General features: G+C 46.3%; 1 protein-coding gene across 2 annotated transcripts in view; it reads left to right on the top strand.

Annotated features, from left to right (window-relative positions):
• The window catches only part of NSL1 (NSL1 component of MIS12 kinetochore complex), a 150,642-nt gene that overhangs the window by 26,643 nt on the left and 104,133 nt on the right, over positions 1-19,866 (top strand). For both annotated transcript variants that reach the window (XM_085612872.1, XM_085612871.1), the window contains exon 2: positions 18,112-18,187. In XM_085612872.1, the coding sequence (XP_085468998.1) occupies positions 18,112-18,187 (76 nt within the window). The remainder of the gene's footprint in view (positions 1-18,111; positions 18,188-19,866) is intronic.

The raw sequence follows: 19,866 nt of genomic DNA, 5'->3' as shown, positions 1-19,866 counted from the left end.
TACCTCGAAACACGTATCCAGGGATGGCTAACGCAACACATACTGTTCTTTATACATCGTGGCATAGGCGTACCCGCCGTCGCCACTACATCTACCACAGTCCCTTGGGGCAACTTGCTGGTGTGACGAGCAGTGTGCGACCAACCTTTGCTTAATTTATTACGGCTCCCTTGAGCCAACGGGCTGACGAGCCTTGGATCTGCACCTGCGCGCCATGAGAGGTACTTGACCTGTTTTAATTACATTTTGGCAGTCCACGCGGCACCCCTTTACACTGACCTGCTCCCTGCTGACGAGAGGCAACTACCTCGAAACACTTGTCCAGGGATGGCTAACGCAACACATACTGTTCTTTATACATCGTGGCATAGGCGTACCCGCCGTCGCCACTACATCTACCACAGTCCCTTGGGGCAACTTGCTGGTGTGACGAGCAGTGTGCGACCAACCTTTGCTTAATTGATTTTTATTCTGTTTTGTCTTAGGAAATGTTTGTTATTTAAATATGATTTCTTCTCACTAATAAAGATCTGGTTTAGCTTTAGTAGTGACTGTCTGAACTTTTCTCCCACAACAGAGGATGAACAAGGCTTTGATATTCCTCTTCAGTAATGATTGGGACAAGGGATATGAGGATAATGTCCTTGTTACTTACTGATAATCTTTATTATCCTTAGTCCAACTAGTCCATGTCGCAGTCCTTATGAAGCACCCTCGTTGCTGGCCTTTGTTTAGGCTTGGTAAAGTTTAGAATAATTCTGGGAAAGCTATGCCTTTATAATGCCCAGAGGGATATCGCCATCATATTTAATCTTCTTTCTCTCAGTCATGAGGTTGGATACACCTCCGAAGTGATGACAAGGTGGCCCAAGGTAATGAACATTACTGGCTAGTAATCTGGACATGCACCATTTGTATTGCAACAGGCTGGAAGCTGCGGAAGGCTTAGTTGTTCAGCAAGAAGGGCTACAGGTGTAAATGAAACGGTTTTACACCATTAGTGGATGTGCATACTTTGAAAGGTGTATACTTTTATTTCCATGAATGATATTTCTGCTTTGAAGGGTGATGCAAAATTCAAGCTTTGTTGTGGTCGTGTGACTGGTCGTGAAGATACTATGTTGTGTTTATCTGGAATAGTCAGATGGAGATAGATTTGAAGCTCAGTCAGGCACCATATATTGTTTGGCACAGGTCTTGATCATTTGTGGAGCCTAGAGAGTTTTATATTCTTTGGGCTCAGTGGAAAAATTAACAGTATTAAAATGTGATGTTTATACAAAACTGAGGAAATAAAAAAATAAAGCACTTCAGTTGTTGTATGCAGATCTTCTGTGCTATTGTAGTGAAGACCTATACCTCTGAAAGGAAACAAGACTTGTGATATGTTTTTCCTCTCAATTACTTACAGTAATTTCATTATTGCTTTCACTATATTGGTAGCTGTTGTGTGCACATACACAACACTCTGTTTTGTAAAAGGTATGTGCTGGTCCCAAAGTTTTACTCTGAGGCCTAGGCTGGTGCTACTGAATGTTGGAGGTTCCAAATACCAAGGCTGCGTAGTCTTAATATTCTTTTTATTTTTTTGGTTTTAAAGTTTTATATAGCACCAAACTCGACTCAAAGGTACCAGTTTTGTTACACAAGGACACATTCATTTTTGTTAGGTGCAGGAAGATCAAGTGATTTGCCCAGAATCACAGAATGTTGAGTGTCCCTGGCGGGACTCGAACCCGGTTCCCCAGGTTTTAAGTCGACCAGTCTAGCCGTAAGGCTAAATCCTCTCCCCATTTTTATTCCACCAGATGCCTCTTCCATCTACTGTCAAACACTCCTACCCCTTTTTCTCACTTCTGAAAATTCTTTATCATCCCTACTTTCTCCATTTGTCACTATTTTTAGGTCTCGCCTGACCCATCGCATGCGCGGATCTGGCGAGACTTATTGTGAGGGCTCAAAAAAGTGCTACCACTGTAGCATAGAGCTGTAGCATACAGCATAGGCGCGCGGGGCTCACTTTCGCGGCCGCACGGCCGCTTTGATGTTCTCCGTGAGCCCGTTTTTTTTTCTCCTGTTTATTACTTCTATGTAGTATGGTGGCACCCGTGCGCCGCCATTACTACAGAGTAGTAATAAACAGAAACAAGCTTTGGCATAGCCAATAGGTCTCGCTTTTGGGACCTTATAAGTATTTAGTTATGCAACTGTTGCATGGCTAAACACTTATAAGGTCCCAAAAGCGAGACCTATTGGCTATGCCAATGCTTGTTTGTATATCTTCCTCCTCCTTTTCCCCTTATGTGTTTTTTCCTCTTTCATGCTCTGAGATGTAAGTCTGATGGGGAAAAAACATAAATGCTGGTACTCCAAAATGAGTGCCGGTGGTCCCACCTGCAACCACCAGCTCAAATTAAGCACTGCACATACAGATGAAATATTTTCATTGCTTTATTTGGTTGCTGCAAGGGGTCCTATACCCCAGGTATTGGTGTTGTGCGGCTCCGGTCTGTCAGGAGTCCACACACTTGGTGGTAGGATGGATCTGACCTGTAGGAGCACAGCTACCTCTTCCTGGGCGGCTGCTGCATCAGTAGTCCCTGTAGGGGGCAGGTTTGTGTACCGGGCATTGCTTCTTTGGTGCCTGCGACTGCAGGGTAGGAGCTCCTCTACTCCAAGGGAGTTTCTTTGGCAATTGAAGCACTGGCAGCCCTCCGGGTTTCTTGGCGTCTGCACAGCGGCAGGACAAGTCTGTTGCTCCATGAAGATCGGGTGCAGCAGGCAGACTGGCAGGGTTGTCGCCAAGTCAGTCGTGCACCTCGGTTCTCCGGTCAGCAGTATTTTCTACACTCCTTTCGTGTCCGTCGAAATCTGAAGTCCTGGTATCAGAGGGTCCCCTAAATGCTCAGTTTAGGGGCATTAAGGGGAGTGAGGGGTAGTAGTCTATGGGCTACTTACCCCTTGTGTCACTACACCCCCTATATGAACACTTTCATTGGGAGTGGGCTTCACCCTGTCTCAGAATTCCTAATTCCACCACAGACAAGATGGTGGAATTCTTCGCTTCATGTTCACTTCAGGGTGTTCACCCCAGAGGTGTCTAGCCTGGCAGTGCGACACACCTTTTGCATAGCTAATTTTACCGTCTGTCCTGGGGCCAGATGGGTACAAGACAGGGGGTGGAAGCCTTGGGTCACATTTGAGAGGCTGCAGAGGCCTTTGAAACCTCTCGCTTTGATATGTGGATTTGCCAGCCTTCCTGCAGGAGGTGGTAATAACACAGTTGTCCTCTGAAAGCAGGCCTCTGACCTCCTAGGGCAGGGTAAACAACCATTACAACAAATCACCCCGCAAATACCATCACCCCGCAAATACCATCACCCCGCATGGCATTACATTTTTATATGCTTTTACCACGCATGCTTTTACAACGAAATTCGTTGTAAATGCATGAATGGTAAAAGCATATGTTTTATATGTAAGTATAAGGTAAGTAAAGGGCTTTGGGGTGTTTGGGGTATGTTTTAGTGGTTCAAGGGTAATTTTAGGGTTAAGCGTATGTTTGGGTTTTGGGGTGCTGGGGTATTTTTGGGATTCAGGGTGCGTTTAGGTTTGTGGGTGCTGGGGTATTTTTAAGGGTCAGGGTGGGTTAGGGTTTTGAAGTGCGGTTATTTTTAGGGTTCAGGGTGCGTTTAGGTTTTGGGATGCTGGGGTATTTTTGGGGTTCAGGGTGCCTTTAGGTTTTGGGTTGTTGGTGTTTTTAGGGGTCTGGGTGGGTTAGGTTTTGGGGAACTGGGGTATTTTTGGGGTTCAGGGTGTGTTTAGATTTGGGGTGCTGGGGTATTTTTTGGGGTGCAGGGGTATTTTTAGGGGTCAGGGTAGGATAGGGTTTTGGGGTGTAGGGGGTATTTTTAGGGATCAGGGTGGGTTTGGGTTTTGTGATGCGCTGGGTAATTTTAGGGTAAAGGGTGGTTTTGGGGTGCTAAGGGTGATTTAAGTGGGTATGGGTATTGGGGTGGTGTGGGTAATTACAAAATTTGGAATTTAGGGATAGGAATGGACATATGTGGGTTTTAGTGGGTATTTTAAAATATTTGATATATATATATATATATATATATATATATAATTTAGGTAAAGCACTTTCACACAGTTTATGCCTTCACCACGCATGCCTTTGCGTTGTAATGGCATGCGTGGTAAAGTCATATGCGAAGTGAAAGTTTACGGGGTGATGGCATCGCATAGTAATTACACTTCCGTTGTAAAAAAATGCGGGGTAATGTCTTGCGAGATAACGACACATATTCCTAGGGTAGGGTTCAAACATTTTAATGACCCTCCTCCCCCAAATGGGGAAAAAAAATGTAATCCCCCCCCCCCCCCCGAATTTTTCACAATTATTTTATTACATTTGCAATGTTTAAATATGTCTATACATATTTAAACACGGCAGTTACATTCTGTTACTGTTTTAAAAATCCAATCTAATACATGATTGCCAAACATACTATTCTGGCCAGGAAGGCCTAATTGACAGGTACAAGTATCCACAGTGTGACTATTAGAAGTGGGGTTACGCTGGCGCTACGCTACATGTGTAATGGTGGCAATGTCGGCGTATGGGAGAGACTGTGAAAAGACTGCTCTTTCCCAGGTAGATCCCAGTTATCTCGGCCGAGCCTGATATACCACCTACAGTAAGGTCTGCTTCCCTAGATCAGCGATTTCAGAGCCTATGTCTGGTGATGTGGAGCTGCGAATGAATCCGGCACTACGCTGCGAGGTATTCATCTTGCCAAACTGCTACCCTGTGATTCCACCTGAACATCCTGTGCCTTGGTACACGGTTCTCTCACATGTCTGCGCGACCTAGCCTTGCACACATATGCTGTCTTCCACGATGTTGCCACGCGTCTCTGACTTTAGATGAAAGTGCGTGCTCCCTCACGGCGATCCACCAATCGCATGGGTAGCGGCCGGGGAAGGGCCAGGTGATACGTTTATGTTACCACGTGTGGCAGACTTACTGGATTATTCTGAGACTTACTGGATTATTGTGCGTCTACCTGAATTGGCTACTACAAGACAGCGGAGGTGACGGCGATCGTAAGGCACTCTACAAGTGAAGGTTGGAGCTCAGGAAGACAGTTGAGACCGACCACGGAATCTGCGCGACTGGCAACCATGGCTGATAGTAAGGACTCGGTGAAAAGCATGAAGAGGCTCAAATCTGACCAGTCGAATCCAAGTTCACCTAGCAAGGGAGGGAAAAGCAATCCGGACCCGATGGACCTGATACTTAATAAGCTGGATGAAGTAAGGGAGCTGGCAAAAGCGACCAAAGACGAGGTAGCGGCGATTAGGCAAGATAATCGTGAAACCAATGCAAAATTGTTAGAGGCAGAATCGAGGATTAGCAGACTCGAGGACCTAGAAGTAAAATCGTGTGCAGCCATTAAGCGCCTATGCATAACCACGGATCAAACAACGCGGAAACTGGCAGAGTTGGAGGACAGAAACAGACGGGGAAACCTCCGTATTTTTGGTCTTCCGGAAGGATCGGAGGATCAGCATGGGAACTGTGTGGCCTTTTTGGAGTCTTGGTTCACCCAGGCTACTAACCTGTCCTTTCACCACCCTCTGGAGTTTGATAGGGGCCATAGAGTGCCAGGCAGAATAAGTAAGAATCAAAAAGGTCCTAGAGCTATTGTGTGTAAGCCACTACGATACCAGCATGTAGAGCAAATTCTTGACTTCATGCGGAAAAACAACCATATTTTGTGGAAGTCGGTCAAAATATACATCTCACAGGATTACAGCAAAGAGACGGTGGAAGTTAGGAAGGCGTTCTTGGCACTTCGACCGCTGCTAAAGGAAAGGGGCTTCCAATATGGGTTCGTGGGCCCTGCAAAATACCGTGTGATGGTCCACGGCTCTCCGCACCTTTTTTCAGATCCCCTGAAACTGAAACGCATGCTTGATGGGCCGGAAGACTTAGACATGGAAACAAGTACCTCAGTGGGTGCAGTGGAGCAGGCCTCGGCCTCAGGTTATAAGTGATCGATCCCTGATCTCTTTTACCATTCATAATTCTATATGAGCTTCTTCTACTTAATGTGGAGGGTTATCTACAGCACGACTCTCTGCTCCAAGACACTTTCCAATGAAGGTTCTGTTGGTTGAATGCAGTTGTTTCTGATACCTGGTCACATAGTATGTTTTCGTTAATGCCTTTCAATCCGATGGGTGTCAGTTCTCTTGGCCATGATTGCTAATGGTCGTGCTTCACATGCTTCGCTTATGGTGTTATGTAGAGAATGTCGGTGACTTGTTGTTAGCTGGGTTGCTGGCCCTAGACCGCCTGAAGAGGTCCCTGAAGGTTGTACTATTGATGCAGGTTGTTTGATATTACAGTGGGTAGGAGCATACCTCAGATCGACAGTGTTAGTTCCTCTGTTCCGTGTTTTTCTTTATTCTGTAATGGTCAAGCACGGGGGGGGATACGCCGCAATCTCTTTCCAGTCACCATGCCTACAACGTACAGTTGGGGTGGGGAGGGTGGGGGGTTGAGGGTTTTTTGGGAAGGGATATGTGTTCTTTGTTCTTTGCTTTTGTTTTCTCTTGCTTGCATAGTCTTCATCTCCTTAATGCTCGTGGGTGAGAGTGGTGATGGGCTCTACTACGGCTCTAACTGTGCTTACGTTGTGGAATATATAAGTATCGATATGTTGATGCAACCTCTTGATGCCCAATAGCTCAATTAGTTCTCCGTTGGGATTTTGTAATATGGACAGATTGAAGATATTATCCTTTAACGTTAAAGGTCTGAACCAGCCTGTCAAGAGACAAAAGATTTTAGATTATGTAAAGACTGAGGGGCGATATTGTTTTACTTCAGGAGACGAAGCTTGAAGCTAAGCAGTTTTACCACCTGAGGAATAAATTTTATAATGAGGTTGTGGGTGCTGAGGCTGTGAACAAGAAGAATGGTGTTCTGATACTTGTTGCGAGGAAATCTAAGGTAGAGATCTTGTCCTCTGAAGCGAGTGTAGACGGTAGGTGGGTCACGGCCAAAATGAGTAGGGATAACACAGAGTTTTATGTTACTAACATATATGCCCCCAACACTAGCGATTTGGATTTTTGGAACAAACTGAATAAGCACCTTGAAACGTTTCCGGATAATGCGGTACACATATTAGCTGGGGATTTCAATCTTCCGATAGATGCAACTTTAGATAGAGACTCAAGCTGTCCCTTCAAATCAAATAAATCACATAAAGCTTTTCTCAGTTTGTGTCAACGCTTCAACTTGGTGGATACATGGAGGCTCCAAAATCCCACTGGGAGAGATTATACTTTTTACTCTTCCCCACATGACTCGTATTCCCGGATTGACTTTATCCTCATAACACAGAACGGCGTACCTAGATTAGAATCTACTACCATTGAGCCTCGTGTATTGTCTGATCACTCGTGCATCTCCTTATCAATTGCTAATGTCAAACCATCCTCTCGTCAGACATCTTGGCGTTTGAATGATGAAATCCTAAATAGTGATAAGCACCGGTCCACAATACATGAGGCGATCTCTTCCTATCTTCAGATTAATAAAAAGGGGGACACGTCCGATCTCATTAGGTGGGATGCCTTGAAAAGTACCATAAGGGGAGTGTGTATCAAGATTAGGTCAGCAATGAACAAAAATTATAATGCAAAGTTGGAGGCCTTGGAGACCGGAATTATGAATCTAGAGATTAGACACTTAAAGGATAGGGATGACATGTCTCTTGCTGCGTTGGCGAATAAAAAATATGAATATAATAAAGTTCGAGGCATGTGGGCTGCTGAATTCATATCTGTGCATAGATCGCCGCCTAGTGTTGGGTCCGGATGTTTGCACGTTGTTGTCCTGGAAGAGTCTTCGAAGTATCCTGGGATAGGTGACTCCTCCCCTGGACTACAGTGCGCATGGGCATCCTCTCCATCCTCAGTTTTTTTCCGCCATTGGGTTCGGATGTGCTTATCTTGACTCAAGTTAGGAAAAACTTTTTCCAGGTCAAAAGGCCTTTAGTTCGCGTCGGTACTGTTCCCGATCGGTATCATAGTATCTTTGTTAGTTTACTAACTTCAAAAACGACTTTTTTCGCATCTTACCCGACATCGACGATGGAATCGAGGACACCATTCAAGCGGTGTCCTGTATGCAATGCGAAATATTCCCATGTCGACGTCCACCCGGTGTGCAACAAATGCCTTTCACCGGATCACAACGAGTCCACATGTATGGCCTGTGCCCGATTCCGATCCAAGAAGACTCTCCGGAATCGACGAGCAGCGAGACTCGAAGCGCAGCAAGCGGCACCGGCCCCGACCAACATCTTCAGCGCCGAGGACGAAGATGTCGAAGACGTGGAGAACCTACCCTCCAGCCCCGCTTCCGAACACGACTCCGGATCGGAAGACATCGAAGAACGACTCTTTCACAGAGAAGAAGCCGACACCGAGGTAGGAGACTACGATGAGGCCTTGGGGGCCGAATAGAGTAGCTCCGGTGACGAGCAAGGCCTACCCGTACAGACTGAGGATATCCCAGTGCGCCAGTCTATGGCTCCGGTCGAGGGATCGCCTGCGGGCCTTACCCAAGACCTATCCCGCAGTTCCTCGGCCCCGCCCTCTGGCCCGGCCTCGGACATTCAGCGGCAGCCATTGCTACCCAAAACAGCTGGTTTCCCTTCTTCAAAACCGAAACCGAAAGCTGTATTGGTTCATCCAAAACCGAAACCAAAAGTGACGCTGGTCGGATCGAAGCCCACCACACCTTCGACGCCAGCCAAACCCGTCGGCACCGACCGCACCAAACGAGACTTCGGTGCCGAGCTTGCAGCAGCCGACGTCGGCGCCGACACACGGAAAAAGACCTTCGGTGCCGCCAAACCTACTCTGCTCCCGGCACCGAAACAATCGGCTCCGGCCACAAAGGTCAAACTGGCTGCTGCGTCTCACACCGCTTCAACAGCACCACCAAAGGCACAATCATCGTCGACTGCTACTACCGCTCCTCGACTCGATGACCCAGTGGCGCCGAAGAAGTCCACGCCTGCCTCTACAGAACCGGTCGGCGCCGAAGAACCGATGGCGCTCCAGGTGCGACCAGTTGCTGCGTCCTTGCAACGCATCAAACACAAGGCAGTCCTCCGGGACACGTCCGGCTCCGAGCCGATAAAAGCTCCAACAGCCTCTCCGGCACCAGCCAACATCACTTTTGGCCTGCCGCCATCCACGGCCCCAAAACTGTTCCAAATCAGAACACGTGTCACCCACACCACGATCACGCCTGCCGAACGCTCTCCTGCAGAGACGTCACCATCACACATCATCGACGCCGACACCGGCAGAATGATGCTCCACAAGAGGAGAATAACTTCCGAGCCAGCTTTGGACTCCTACCAGAACCCGCTTAAGAAAAAGCTGCCAGTGGCTTCGGAACCAGTTCTTTACGAACCTCTCCATTCCTCTTACCAAGATCCACAGTTCTTCTCTCCCACACACTCCGACACAGACGTTTTGGAGGACTACATAAGTGGCCACGTCCCCTACCCCGGAGAGATGGACCCTGAAGGCCAACAGGGCCCTGACCAAGCTTGGGATGACCCTGTAGACACTGGTGCACCTATGGATACACAGGACCCGCAACTATATGGAGCGAAAACGTCTCCCACAGAGGACACTGCCGCATTCAACGCCCTCATTGAACGTGCTGCGGCCAATCATGGTGTGCAACTCCACTCTGACACCATCGAGGACGACTTTCTCATGGATACTTTCGCATCCTCAGAAAGGAATATAAAAACTCTACCCATGTTGAAAGGTGTCCTCAAACCAGCAAAGGACATCTTCAAAGAACCCACTAGGGCAAGAGTAATAAACCCCAGGATCGACAAGAAATACAGGTCGGCGCCTGGGGACCCTACCTACATTAAAGGCCAGTTACCTCTGGATTCCATAGTAGTTGCGAACGCTCGCAAACGGGCACACTCGCAAACGACAGGGGATGCTCCTCCCCCGGACAAAGAGTCCAAGGTGCTAGAGACCTCCGGCAAACGGGTTGCGGCCCAAGCAGCTAACATATGGCGTATTGCCAATACTCAGGCGCTACTCGCTCGCTACGATCGAGCACACTACGACACATTAGAAACATTACTCCAACATCTCCCTGACCACTTCAAAGAGGGAGCAGAGATCCTCATCAGGGAGGGACAACTCCTCACAAACGCATCCATTAAGTGTGCACTGGATGCCGCGGATACAGCTGCGAGAGCCATAAACACTAGCGTCATGTTGCGACGACACGCCTGGTTACGAATCTCCGGATTCAAACCTGAGGTACAAAATAACATCCTCAACCAGCCTGTCAACCCCGACTACTTATTCGGGCCAGAGGTTGACACCACCCTAGAGAAAATAAAAAAGGACACAGACACTGCAAAGTCCATGGGGGCTCTCCAAACGCAGTCCTTTCGGAGCGGCTCCTTTCGTCGCCCCGGAAATAGAGGAGCAGGTAGAGGACAGGGGTCACAGCAAACCTACAACAAGGGAAACACACAAAGTTCCTACGATAAAAACACCCGGGGTGGATATCGTGGCTCAAGCACAAAGGGCAGAGGACGCGGATACGGCAACACCAGGTCCTCCCCCAAGAACAAACAGTGACGCCCTCTCCCTTCCTCCCGACCACATAACACCTGTCGGGGGAAGGCTACAAAGGTTCCTGTCCACGTGGAACTCCATCACCACGGACAGGTGGGCCAAAGATATTGTCAAACACGGTTACTGCCTAGAATTAACCTCAACTCCACCCACAATACCTCCAAAACACCGTCCTATGTCCTCAGAGCACTTAACGCTCTTACAGCAGGAAGTGCTAAGCATGCTACTAAAAGGCGCAATAGAGGTCGTACCCGTCCACGAGCAAGGTACGGGGGTGTACTCCCTGTACTTTTTAATACCGAAAAAGGACGGGTCACTCAGACCTATACTAGACCTGAGACCCCTCAACCGCTACATTCTCTCCGAGCATTTCCACATGCTCACCCTACAACAAGTCCTCCCGCTGCTCAAGCAGGGAGACTTCCTGGCCACACTGGATCTCAAAAAAGCGTATTTCCACATACCCATTCACCCCTCACACAGAAAATACCTCAGGTTCACTGTTCAGGGGCAGCACTACCAATTCAAAGTCCTTCCCTTCGGCGTGACAACAGCACCCAGAGTTTTCACAAAGTGCCTAGCTACTGTGGCTGCACATCTACGGAGGCAGCACATACACGTCTACCCTTACCTGGACGACTGGCTTGTTCAAGCAAAGTCAGCCCAGCAATGTGCCAGCCACATGTCCCGCACCATTCACCTTCTTCACAGTCTGGGGTTCTCACTAAATTACCCAAAATCCCATCTCCAACCCGCACACGTACAACAGTACCTAGGTGCAACCATAGACACTCTGACGGCCACAGCTCAGCCGAATTTAGTGAGAATCAACAGCATGCAAATGCTGATTTCCAAGTTCAAACCCCAACACTCACTTCCCGCGCGAGTGTTCATGCAGTTGATAGGCATGATGGCCTCCTGCATTTTCATAGTCCCACACGCGAGACTACATATGCGCCCGCTTCAGGAGTGCTTAGCACGTCAATGGAATCAGGCTCACGGACAACTAAAAGACCTAGTGTTGGTGAGCGGTCGGGCATACAACTCTCTGCATTGGTGGAATCCACAAAACCTTTGCAAGGGCCGACCGTTCCAAGAGCCTGTTCCACAGATAATACTGACAGCGGACGCGTCTCTCCAGGGATGGGGAGCTCATGTACTCAACTACACAGTGCAGGGACTATGGACAACACAACAAAAGAAGATGCACATCAACCTTCTGGAACTGATGGCAATCTTCCTGGCAATGAAAGCCTTCAAGGTACACTTGTGCAACAAAGTCGTGTTGATCCGGACGGACAACATGACCGCCATGTACTACATACAGAAGCAGGGAGGAACACACTCTCCACAGTTGTCTCATCTAGCTCAGAGCATGTGGAAGTGGGCCATTCAGAGGAACATGTTCCTCATGGCGGAACACCTCCCCGGCAAGGACAACCAGATGGCGGATCTGCTCAGCAAACACAGCCACCAGATGCACGAGTGGGAGTTACACCCATCAGTACTCCAACCGTACTTCCAGCAATGGGGTCATCCAGAGATAGACCTATTCGCCACAAGCGAAAACGCAAAATGCCAAAGCTTTGCCGCCAGGTTCCCACATCCACAGTCGCAGGGCAATGCGATATGGATGAACTGGTCCGGCAGATTTGCGTACGCTTTTCCCCCAGCGCCGCTGATACCACTGGTGGCTCGCAAACTCAGACAACACTCACTGACACTCGTCCTGGTTGCTCCAACGTGGGCACGCCAGCCATGGCACACCACTTTTCTCGAACTTTCCGTGGTGCCGCATCAAAGGCTGCGGATCAAACCCGCGCATTTGACGCAGAACCATGGAGAGATTCAGCACCCAGATCCGCAACAGCTGAACCTGGCAATCTGGCTCCTGAAGTCCTAGAGTTTGGCTACCTAAACCTGCCACCTGACTGTATGGACATCATTAAGGAAGCTAGAAGACCCACTACCAGAGCTTGCTATGCAGCCAAATGGAAAAGGTTCGTCATTTATTACAATAATAATGACATTAACCCGCTAGACTCATCCATCCAAAACATAATTTGTTACCTCTTACACCTATACCGATGCAATCTGGCGTACACCTCTATACGTGTCCATTTGACCGCAATATCAGCCTATCTCCAGAACAGGCAGCACCTCTCTTTATTCAGAGTGCCTGCCATCAAAGCATTCTTGGAAGGCCTCAAACGAGTAATTCCTCCAAGCCACCCACCGGCTCCAATGTGGAACCTCAACTTGGTCCTCACACGCCTGATGGGTCCACCCTTTGAACCTCTACACTCATGCGAGATTCAATTCCTTACCTGGAAAGTAGCTTTCCTAGTAGCGATCCCTTCTTTTAAGAAGAGTTAGTGAACTCCAGGCACTAACCGTTCAAGAGCCATTTATACAGGTTCACGCCAACAGGGTCGTACTACGTACCAACCCCAAATTCATGCCCAAGGTGATATCGCAGTTCCACATGAATCAAACTATTGAACTGCCTGTTTTCTTTCAAAACCCACAAACTGTCGCAGAAAGAGCACTCCATACACTAGATGTGAAGAGAGCCCTCATGTACTATATCGACAGGACTAAGATCTTTAGGAAGACTAAACAACTTTTCGTTGCCTTTGCCCCACACCACAAAGGTAACGCTATCTCCAAAGCAGGTATAGCCAGATGGATCGTTAAATGTATTCAAATCTGCTATCAAAAGGCTAAACGCACATTAACGATTCCCCCACGAGCCCATTCAACACGTAAGTTAGGGGCCTCCATGGCTTTCCTGGGAAACATCCCTTTGCATGATATATGTAGAGCAGCCACCTGGTCCACTACACACACATTTACCAAACACTATTGTGTAGATGTGCAATCAAAACAGCAGGCAGCTGTAGGACAGGCTGTTCTCAAAACTCTTTTTCAGACCGCTGCAGCTGGCACTGGTAGCCGCCGCTAATAGGAGGTACTGCTATGTATTCTATGCACAGATATGAATTCAGCAGCCCACATGCCTCGAACTGAATATGCTACTTACCAGTATGCATCTGTTCTTGGCATGTAGGGCTGCTGACATTCATGTCGCCCTCCCTCCTCCCGGGCGCCTGTAGCAGCTGCAGCTCTTAGAATCACTGTAAGCATGGTCATCACTTTCTGTATCTAATCCATCACTGCCACAATGGCGAAAAACAATCTGAGGATGGAGAGGATGCCCATGCGCACTGTAGTCCAGGGGAGGAGTCATCTATCCCAGGATACTTCGAAGACTCGTCCAGGACAACAACGTGCAAACATCCGGACCCAACACTAGGCGGCGATCTATGCACAGATATGAATGTCAGCAGCCCTACATGCCAAGAACAGATGCATACTGGTAAGTAGCATATTCAATAGTTAGCGAGAGAGCGGGAGTCTGGCGTGATAAGGGTAGGCGGTTTAAGCTTTGTGAGTCTAATAAGGCAGGCAAGTCCTAGCCTCGTACTTGAAGTTCAAGGTTCAGAAGAACTCTATTAGTGTCATTAAAGATGCATTAGGATCCTCGCATTCAGACCCAGACAAAATAACAGAGGTGTTTAGAGTATTCTACGAAGACCTTTATGCAAAGAATAAGGCGGTGGAGGAATCCAGGATTAAGGAGTACTTAGACGAGTGCGATCTCCCACAGCTTTCTGCTGAGGACCAGGCCAGTCTCAATGGTCCAATTAACGCTCTAGAGATAGAGACTGCAATTAAACATCTAAAAATAGGGAAAGCTCCAGGCCCTGATGGGTTTACGGCGAAATTTTATGAAACCTTTCCCTCCCTTTTGGTCGAACCCCTCCTACACTTATTTCAAGATATTAATAACTCTGGTGAGGTTAGAGGTACTTTGGCAGAAGCAATAATTGCTGTACTTCCTAAGGATGGGAAAGACCCCTCGCTACCGAAAAATTATAGGCCAATTTCACTGATTAACATAGACTGCAAGCTTTTGGCTATGATACTCTCCGTCCGCCTCCAGAAGGTTCTTCCCCAGTTGATCCACCCATCCCAAGCAGGCTTCCTTAAAAACCGGTTGTCCAGTGACAATACAAGGATTTTGGCGCATGTATTAGAAAAAGCGAAACTCCTAGGCATGCCAACTGCAGCAATAACACTAGATGCTGAAAAAGCATTTGATAAGGTTGATTGGTCCTTCCTCCAAGCAGTCGTTCGTAAATTCAATCTAGGGGAATCATTCACGAGACTGGTAATGTCCCTATATTGCTGTCCTTCGGCAAGAGTTAGGGCGGGTGGATCTTTCTCCTCCCCCTTTTGTTTAAAGCAAGGAACGCGACAGGGATGTCCCCTGTCTCCCTCATTGTTCTTGTTGGCAATTGAACCGTTCTTATATCATATAAGGAATGATCCCAAGATAGCTGGTGTGCCGTTTAGAGACTGTACTGTTAAATTAACTGCTTACGCGGACGATGTGCTTATTGTGTCAGAAAGAGCGGATGAGGCCGTACCTGCACTCATGTCTGATATTGAGGACTTTTCCAGAGTCTCTGGGTATAAACTCAATAAAGACAAAACGGAGGTCAAACTTCTGAACAATGTTGGGGATAAAGGGATTATCGGGGACTCAGGTCTTATATGGCAGCCTCGGTGTTTTAAATATCTGGGGCTAGACTTTGATAAAGATTTGATATCTACGCTGAGAGTAAATGAAGACTTGACCCTTAAGAAGATATCTACAGTGCTGGAGGGTTGGTCTCCAAAGTTTCTCTCCTGGTGGGGCAGAGCGGAAACGCTCAAAATGATGTCGACTCCGTTGGTCAATTATCTGGCCAGCATGCTTCCTATGACGTTCTCGAATACTTTTGTTACCAAGGTGGATCAGCTGTTTGGTAGCTTTCTGTGGCAGGGCAAGAAAGCCAGAGTCTCACTGAAGAAGCTGCAATTACCGAAAGATAAAGGTGGCCTGGGTCTCCCCTCCTTCAGGAGCTATCAGGCAGCATTTCTGTGCAAACAGGGTGCTCAGTGGTTGATATAAAATCCCCTGCTTACACACCACTATGGGCTAATATTGAGGAGGCGCTAGTAGATCGCGCGCCTTTGGAGGCCCTTCTCACGATGGACCTGTCACACCTACCACACTCCAAATATATCATGCTGAATACTAGACGGGCTTTGCTTAGACTCGACCAAACACATAAAACAAAGTTGACATTCGCTAGGTCATCGTTTATGTCCTTGTGGAGAAATGCCCATCTCAAATATAATGGTAGTAGACTAGTCTGGGAGTCCTGGTCCAAGAAGGGCATTAATTTGGTGAAGGACTTGTATGATGATAAGGCTCCACTGCCGTTCTCGACCTTGCAACAGAGGTATGATCTTACCCCGATGGATTTTTATGACTTCCTAAAAATCAAAGCGATGCTGACCGCGCGCAGTTTCTCTCCTTATACTCCATGGTTAATACTTCATATCCCACGTCTTGTGTACGCTGGCCACTTCGTGCCGAGGGTGTATAAACTGTTATTGCCTTTACCCACGACAAAACACAAAAGGGTGGAATCAATATGGGAGGCTGAGCCAAATTTAACAGGCATAACTTTTGACTGGGATGTGATCCATAAGTTGGCCCTTTCACACAAAGTCTCACCCATCCTATTCCAAACAAAATACATGCTCCTAAACAGGGTATTTTGGACGCCTGACAAGCTTTTCAAATGTACATTAAGGCAGTCCCCTGTGTGTTGGAACTGTCAATCAGGCTCTGGTGATCTTGCGCACATGCTATTTACCTGTCCTTCATTAGGGGATTACTGGGGGAAGATATTTGACTGCATCTATCACGTATTCAAGATAAGGCCTGTACAGGACTTTGTATACGTTATTTTGGGGGTGCTGGACCCACAAATAACAACAGACCAAGATCGTCAGCTTTTGGACTTAATGTTAACAATGGCATGTAAAGTGGTTCTTTGCAAATGGAAAAATGCCAGTGAGGTGAGCTTCAAAATCTGGCAGGAGTGGTTATCTTTCCTGAGAGGTTCTAATAATCCGGCTCTGCAAGCTTCTACTTGGAGCCCTTCCAATAGAAGGCTTTGGAAATCTTTGGACGCATCCTCCTTTCATTACGAGCCACCTTGAGATGTATACTGTGGTTTGGTCCCTCCGATCGAGGTTGGCTGGGAGTTAAGTCGTGATTAACTTCTTGAACCCAGGGGCGCCGCGCCCGCACTTTGAGCATTGTATATATATAGATGTACCTGTATATCGATGATGCAAGCTGGAGTGGATTTTCTTTATATCATTTGTCATTTGCTATTTATTTTCTGTTTTGTATTTGTTGGGCATAGACTCATTTGAACTTTTTTGTATGGAAGAGTTACTGTATTGTCATTGTTACTTCAATAAAAATGATTTGAAATAAAAAAAAAAAGAAGTGGGGTTGCGGGGGTTTGAAGAATATTTGTAGTCCCTTCCCTTTTGACACCTTCTCTCAGCCAGGATATAAATAGCAAAATAAGTTAGTGAGGGCCTATTACAGGGCCGCTTGGTGCCGCTCATTTTTTTAATCTTAAAAGAAAGCCCTGTTATACAATGCTTCTTTTGGCCAGAGCCTGGCACCCCCCTGGGATCACCAGAAGGCCCCCTGGGGGGGGGGCCGCTCCCCAGTTTGAAGACCCCTGTCCTAGGGCATCAGAGACGTGTCTGTGCTGGTAAGCTGGACTGGACCAGTCAGCCAGCACACTAGAAGGCTTGTAGGATTGAGGGGGTACCTCCAGGGTACCCTCTGGTTGCATGTAGTAATAAATCCATCGCTGGATTCATTGTAGGTTTATTAATATGAGGTATCGTATACCAAACACCTTAAGTTTCAGTGAAGTCATTATGTAGCTGGGAAACTCGTTTTGGCCTGTGCCCAGTATATAACTTAAGATGGCTTCCCTGTTCATTCCTACTGTCAGTAATTGAACTGGCCAGCACAGGGGCATATTTGCATATTTCACAAATTTGAAATATAATTTATACAAGTTTGTGGTGTTTGTCCTATCGACGACAAGAGTGCACAGTAAGCTGTAACCTCTTCTCTTTTTTTTTTTTTTTTTTTTTTTTTTTTTTCTTTCACTACCTGTTTTAGCATGGCACATTTTCTCTTGAAGAAAAATGAAAATGTTCTAACTTTTTAGCATACATTTTATAAGCGCCTAGAATGCTTAATGTGGAACTCGATAAGTGGAACGTGGTGGTCTTAAAATTTTGAAAATGCTACTACTTGATATTTTATGTTTGTATACTTATTACTGTATTGATATTGCTGTACATTTTATGGCATGCATACGTCTAATAAACAATTAATTGATTGAAAGATTGTGGATGTGACCCAGCACTATGTTTATTGGATTTGTCAATTTTTTTCAGAACTTTGAAACAACAGTACAAAAAAATGTCACTGTCCATGGACTGCCTTGGTCGGAAGCATCAGAATCTCAAAGTGGTATGTTGTGTTCTTAGTATTTCCAATAGTGCTATCAAATTATTATGTTAATTTTCCCCTCTCAACTTCTATATTTTGCATTTTGCTATGAAAACAGAAATGGTTCTGTTGTAGACTGACTGCCAGCCCTGGAAGTCAGGATAGACTGTCTCCATGAGGGACAGGGTCAGTACTGATTTGCATAAGGCTAGAATCTAGAGTGGTGTGGTGTGTGGAAAAACCATGGAATGGAATGAGACCCAAGTAGTCATCAGGGTTTGAGATGAATTCAAGTATTCCATCCTTCACCTTGTTTTTGTTGCAGATGTCACCTCTCAAAGGCATAGCATGTACTCCCTGTATTCCATGAATGTGTATATGTTCCTTTGTTTAGCTCTAAGATACCTTAAATTATAAACCCTCTGAATTTCGGTTTATTTTGTGCCAAAATCTTGTGTATTGTGTGTCAGTATATGCAGTCTGAATTTATAGGTTCTATTTTAAAACAGTTCTTTACTATCAATTACAAGAACGCCTTTGGTTAAGGTTAAAGTAGTTGTGTCCCAGGCACAGTTGTGGTACCTTTAATCTTGCATCCTGCATAGTTTAGATCCAATCAGTTCACCAGGTAAGTGGCATAATTGAGATTTTCCTAGCCTTGGTGTCGGAAAGGCTAGATTTTATTAAAGACACCGAGGCGAGTAATGTGCTGTCTTTTCTTGCTTTTTATGAAATAGCAGCCAATAACTGAATAGAAACTACACAACCCAAAAAACTGAGAACCAGAACTACTAAATAACATCACAAAGGGACTATCCAATAAGGCGTCATACATATTGATAATTATCTTGACTGGGATCAACAAGTCCTCTTTTCTTGCAGACAAGTCAATCCAGATAAGGAAATGAATGGAAGAGGATGATCAAAAAGATAGTAACCAAGATAGTTGAAAATTCCTGACCAGGGTCATATATCGAAGGAGGATAAATATCCAGAGGAGTTGGATGAGATCTGAGGAATTGTCTGTAAGAAGGAACATCCATCCAAACTGTCCACAGCTTTAGGTTGGAGTGCTGGATGATGGAGCTGGTTCTGAGAAGAAAAATCAGAGGGAGAGTTAATAAAAGAGGTGGCATAATACTCGCCTCCGTTTCTTTAATAAAATCTAGCCTTTCTAACACCAAGGCTAGTTAAATCTCAATTTTATTAAAAGACTGGAGGGTCATATTATGCTTGTTCAGAGCATTGCAATTACAGAATCAGATCAATGAGAAATGGGTTTACAATGTTCAAAAAGTATTCACATTTGACCAGTCTGCACACTAGAGAATGTTGTTTAAATCCTTGCCTTCCCAGAAGACTTTGGATGCCATTGCAACCCGTTCAGAATTGGTGCCAAAGAAATCTGTATTCGTTCCGGCCAGGGACATAATCCATTGACCCACCGAGCAAGGGTGGAAGCAGAAACTGGTTTGGGTTTTGTGGAAAGAAATGAGTAATTGGAAATCAGTGTACAATCTCAAGCCTGCAGTTCTTGGAACATAAGAAGGGAAAAAGGTAATGTGAATTGACATGAAATTGTTTTTTGTGCGTCTGTGGACTTGAAAAGAAACCCAGAGGGAATACTAAAAAGAAGACGCATCAAGTTCTTTAACATCTGCAATACGTTTCAAAGAAACTAAACATAAAAGTATAGTTAA

This window comes from Triturus cristatus, chromosome 6, assembly GCF_964204655.1.
Source record: "Triturus cristatus chromosome 6, aTriCri1.1, whole genome shotgun sequence".
Lineage (NCBI taxonomy): Eukaryota > Metazoa > Chordata > Amphibia > Caudata > Salamandridae > Triturus > Triturus cristatus.
This window is presented reverse-complemented; position numbering and strand designations above follow the sequence as displayed.